This window comes from Anarrhichthys ocellatus, unplaced genomic scaffold (genome assembly GCF_004355925.1).
Source record: "Anarrhichthys ocellatus isolate YVR2014 unplaced genomic scaffold, GSC_Weel_1.0 scaffold1087, whole genome shotgun sequence".
NCBI classification, from domain to species: domain Eukaryota; kingdom Metazoa; phylum Chordata; class Actinopteri; order Perciformes; family Anarhichadidae; genus Anarrhichthys; species Anarrhichthys ocellatus.
Window position 1 is genome coordinate 3,033 of NW_022281061.1, and position 5,690 is coordinate 8,722.

Consider the following 5,690-nt stretch of genomic DNA (forward strand, 5'->3'; position numbering starts at 1 on the left):
CCAAGATTTAGAAACCTGACTGCAGAGATTTCAGCCTGCCAATCATTGCCGTGTTCTCTCAGGTACAGGTGAGACATGAAATACAAACTAGGAAGTCCAGAAGATCTGTCAGTTTGAAGGTCTATCAGACGCCAACATGCACCACAGGAGTTGATAATCCTCAAAGTCTGGATTTTATAACTCTGGGAAGTTATCGCGGCTGGAACTATTTCATCCTTTGAGGCAATGATCGCCAGATAAACAGCAGAAACAACTCAGGTTACAAAGTAATCGAGCAGGAATGCATGCGTTTGATTGGCCACATTTTAACAGATGATGCTGCTGCTTTGTGGTCTGGAACAAGTTGAGTCTGGTTCAAGTGTTTGCTAGCAAGCAGATATAAACAATAAGTATTTGCAAATGTTTTATGAAGAAAATGCATTGGACATATTTGATACACAGCTTTAACATCTCTTAGCGAAGGAGTTCAAGTGTTTTTTTCCTAGCGAGCATCCAGTAATGTTTGGCACTTCCACAGTCGCTGCATCTTTATCACATTTTGGAACAAAGCCCGTGAACATCCAGCTTGTTAACAGACTCCTGGGAAAACAGAGAGCTTCCCTCGGTGACAAAATGCGGCGGATCTTCCTCCCCTCGTTAGATTTTAAACAAACCCAGTGATCAATGAGTACTGGTCCGGAAGAAAACGGGGAACTCGGGCTTATTAGAGTTTTTGGAGACCAGGCGGGTCCTTCAGTAACGGGGTCAGGAGTCTATTGGCCTACTAACACGTTGCGACTCAAAGCTGTCTCCCCACCTCAGCCTCACATGGCGGCCCCGCAGCGCCGCCCATTCATTTGAATGCTTCCTGGGCTGATGAGGATGCGTGAGCGGCGGACTGCGGGGCCAAAAGACTAACATGATTGCAGGGGACAAAATAATGACCAGACACTTCAAAGTTGCGAAAGTGTGTCATACATTATTATGCAAGCAGGACAGCATGTGGCTGGAACAAAACAAGGGACAGAACGTTGTTGGGTTTGTGCGCTTTGCCAAAAGAGGCGTCGAAATGAGCTCAATGGGACGATTGCTTGTTATTTAACGCTTTGGTTATTAAGCTGCTTCTAGGTTTTCTCTGTTAACGCAACACATAGTCAGCTCATCTCTGCTCCATGGAGCTTCATAGTGATTTTCAGCTCAGCTCGAGAAAGAACTTTATTGTTCTGGTTCATCCTCATAGCGCACTGTTCACTAGCAGCTCAGCAGACACCGTCAGAGAGCAGCTGGTGACCAGAGTGGAGCATTCAGCAGCTAAGGAAACATATTTCACTCAGGAGATGGTAGAGACAAAAAAAAAAAAGAGCAAAAAGAGGGTGAATACTTTCACAATTAAATTACAACTTCCTGGGAATATAGTAGATCACTCTTTTCTCAGGATTTCTAGCGTATGTACATGAACATTGCTTTTAAAAACACAAGTGGGTAATTCGTGATAAAATGTAATTCATTATAATTTTGAGGTTTTCTTTCATATGCAGAAGATGATGTTCTACCTTTTCAGTAGAACAATTTCTCTAAAAAGTAGAGACGTTTTTAGGTGAAAAAAACAACCGAATAGCTTTTAAAGTATCGCTTCTGTGTATTTATGAGTGTTTTTATTGTAAAAGGCAGGGAAGAAGCATGCGTCCATTGTGGCATGTTGAATCTGTGGTTTGAAGTACCGAGTATTGTTCTTGGATGTTTAGCTGTAATATTTGGTTGATCTTCGTTCACAGATTTTGAACTCTTTGACACAGCAGCTGAGTGGAAGCGTTAATGTTCGGAGGTGTCTTTGTTTCTGTGCCAACTATGGGAGCACACAGGTGCACTCGTGTCAAATATCTGCAGGTATTTTTCACGGGAGACTTTTGGAGACAACACTCCCGGTTACAGCTCCCTGTATTCAACACGTTTATGCCGAACCTTAGTTGATGTACTTACTTGCTGATCAGCTCTGTCACGAGAGACGGGAGATTCCTCTTCACAACAGATGTTGTGAGGTCGGAAGGTCACGTCAGGCTACGCTGAGGGGAAGAGGTTTCCCATGATGCCTTGAGGGAGCAAGGAGATGCTGCAGGAGCAGAGAGACTCATCACACACTGATGTAGATCAGTGACGCCTGGAGAAGCAAATGATTACAGAGAGGGCGACTGAAGGCACCTAAATATGAGCACTAGTTTGTACAGAATGTGGAGGGAGCGATCTACTCTGAAAGCTCCATTGAGTCTAAATGCATCAGAGTTCCTCTTCCAGTCTCGTTTCTGCTGATTTCTAATAGTTAAACTTCTCAGCGTGCTGTGATGAACAGGTGTACTCCAGGACTGTGACATCACTGCTGGGTTTGGTTACAGCTGCACACTTTTCTCACATTCAACAGACTTAAGTTGCTCTTTAAATTAACATTTGCACTTTTTTTTTTTTTTGTAACTTCAGGCCGTGTCGCAGATTTAAAGATGAATTACGTTTCATTCAGCAGAAGAGAGAAAACGCCAAAGCTCTTAATAACGGTCTCCGTCCTTTTGAAATGAACACACATGGAATATGTCTCATTAGGGCTGAGTGTTCTTTATTTATTCATCTATCTAAAGAGCATTTCTCCGACTCGTAACTGTTGTGAAAAAGCATCATATTGATCACCGATGTAAGAATTCAAATAATAAATGTGTTTTTCCCCCTGAATGTGAGAAAGGCACCAGAAACCTGTGACAAATGGATAACAAGGAATAACTGTTGTTTGACACCCAGCTCGAGTTCATATTAAAAAACATAAATAAAAAGAAACATCCCAGTCAAATATACACTCCCAGCAGAGCACATGAAATGCTCCTCCCCCTGAAAAGGCTCCGTGTTTAATGACGAAATAAAACAGATTCACAGTAATCCAACTTTTCTTCACATTCCTCCAAATTCCACTTGAGGAGATACAAAGATGTGAATGTGTCTGGAGGAATAACACAAAACAAGAGAGTCTGAGGAGAACGTTGTCTGCAGAGCTGCTGCTAACCACATGCAGGAACACTCGGTAACATTCAGTCTGCAGACACACACTGAGGAACAGCTCAGTCAGTCGCTGAACAGAAGACGAACCTGCAACAGTTTTGAGTCACATGAATCATTTTTAATGCAAAAAAATTGGATTAAAAAAAAAAAAAGAAGAAAGATCGTGTTGAGGAATGTTGGTCGTACAATTTAGGAAGTTGTGATGTGCGTTTTCAAACATAACAGAACAAACAAAGCTAATATTTTAATAAAAAATGAATTGTTTACTTCAAACCCTAAACGTGCAACGATCACGATGATGTTAACTGTGTTCGTGTTTCACTCTGCGTGAGTCTTCAGCAGCAGCTCTGTAGACAAAAAGGTGAAATTAGAAGTTAAGAGCAGAAGAAAATAAATGTAGTTTTATACCAAACATAAAACGTAGATGAGGAGCAAATCAGCACATGAACATGTTTTTGTTTTTAACACAATATTCATGTTTAAATGCTGGTCGAGTGGCCGTCAAATACTCGAGACACTTTAAGGCAACACTTACACTTCAACACACCTCAAAGCTTTAGAAGATGAACTGGAAGTTTTACACCATGAATGAAAGTCTTCTTGATCACCTTCCCGTTTTCTAAATCTCCCTCAATTCTTTTCTCCTCTTTAACATCATCATTAGTAAAAGACTAGGAGATAGGAGGTAAGAGTGCTGTCACCTCTGACCTTTGATCTCCTGTCTGGGAGGTTTTTACTGTCAATGATTTGGATTCTAGTGTCCTTTAAATGGCTGAAATGTAAAAATGTAAAACTGGATTTTTGTTTTAATTCAACACTTTTTATTACCTTTCTCCAGAAATGATGTTTGAAGATGTTGCCACAAAACGTTTCCGAACAGCGTTAAGAAAATAACCGTCAGCCTCCCATTGAGGATGTTTCCGAATAAAAAAAACAGACTCAAACATAACAAATCCAACCACAGTCATCCGTTTGGTCCCCAAAATAAATACCACAACATCCTCGCCACCTCTCTTCTAAAGTCAGGGGCGGCTCACACTACAAGACTTAAATCTAAAGTTACCATCTTGGTGTCACACTGGGAAGTAAATGCTGTAGCGTCGGCCATCCAGCCTGGACAGGAATATAAATCTCATCAGATTTAAATATCTGAACTGAGCTGTGGACAAACTTCACCTTCATCGTGAGTGAAAGCGTCTGGAGGGGAGTTCTAGCGCTGCACAATCACGGTCGGTGTTGTCTGTACTGCGACTGTGAAGCCAGAGGGTTGCTGGTTCCAAACCGGAGCGGCGCCGCCGACCCTCCGAAGGCAGTTCTGTAAGGCACCCCGCTCGCACCCAGTCCGAACCCTGCTCCGAGTCCCTGCGCTCCGAGTCCCTGCGCACCGAGACCCTGCGCTCCGAGTCCCAACCCGCCACCGGGCCGCACCAGACCCTGACTCAGCATCCCCGTGTAGGCAGACGCTCCGTAGGGGAGTCCCAGGCCTCCGTAGGGCCGGTGGGCGTGGTGTCCCGGGTTGGGGAGGACCACCGGCTGCACATTCCTCCCCGGTGTGTCGAAGGCGAACTCTGGTGGAGGGCTGCTGGGTTTGGAGGGCGTGGAAGTCAGTGGGTCCATCTCCCCTCCTGAGGTCAAGAGCGGAGGAGGCATGGAGGAGGAGACGGTGGCGTAGCCTTCAGGACCCAGAGGGGGAGCAGAGGAGGCGGAGGAGAGGGTCCCGGTGAGGAGCGGTCTGGTCCAGTCGTCTTTAAAGATCTGGACGGTCAGCGTGGAGACGAGCGGCAGCAGCCGGTTGGTGACGTGAGCCAGAACCAGCTGCTCGTTGGCGTCACGGCGGATACGAACGTGTGCAGAGCCGGCCTGAAACAGAGAGGTGGGGGGGGAGCACACAAGATAAATCAGTAAAATATGGTTTCGCATTTAAGTAGCTTCAAAGAGATCTAGTTTAAGAAAATGCAAATAAAGTCCTTCAGACTTTCATTTGGCTTCTGAGATTTTAGTTTGTACCGACATATTTCTGTTCTTATTTGACAATTCAAGACGGAATAAAAGAAGATGTCATCTTGGTGTCAAAGTTACCATCTTGTTCCCGACAAATGATCATCTTGTGCACACAAAATGAAACTATGATTTATTTCAGGAGTTTGGGGAGGACGTTTTAATCCTGGGCAAAAAAAAAAAGCAAAAAATATACAAATACAATTAAGTGATGGAAGAATTTAGCCTGTACATGTATACATGTAAATGGTGCACATAGTGAAAAATTAAATGCAAATTATACTGTGAAGTACTGCAGCTATGGATCGATACTATAAAGTAGTTCAGCTAACTTCCTAAAGACTAAATGTCTCATTGAGAAGGAATTGAAGCGCAACATCAGGAACATTTGAGCTCAAAAAATGTCATTTATAAAAAATGATGACATGATCAGGTTTTATAAATGTTTTTTAAAATGTATTTAAATGTTTTTTTTAAACACATCTGGTTATGTAATCATCACAATAACCTTCATCACAGCACGTCTCAATTCAACATTCAGCCTTTGACCTTAAAACACAAAACTGAGTCCCTCATTTTGTCCTTGCCTGCTAATTTTAACATTCTCATACAGACCTCAAAATGACAACACACACACACACACACACACACACACACACACACACACACACACA

The 5,690-nt window shown here is 43.2% G+C and overlaps 1 protein-coding gene across 2 annotated transcripts in view; it reads right to left on the reverse strand.

The window, feature by feature from the left end:
- Positions 1–1,500: 1,500 nt before the first annotated feature.
- The window catches only part of LOC116377277 (zinc transporter 6), a 9,075-nt gene continuing 4,885 nt past the window's right edge, over positions 1,501–5,690 (reverse strand). The window contains exons 5-6 of one of the 2 annotated variants that reach the window (XM_031838877.1): positions 4,195–4,878; positions 1,501–3,365 (exon numbers count right to left, since the gene is read on the reverse strand). In XM_031838877.1, coding sequence (XP_031694737.1) covers positions 4,243–4,878 — 636 coding nt within the window. In that variant the 3' untranslated portion in view covers positions 1,501–3,365; positions 4,195–4,242. Of the gene's footprint in view, positions 4,879–5,690 lie in introns of both variants that reach the window. The other variant, XM_031838876.1, reaches the window with a different exon arrangement.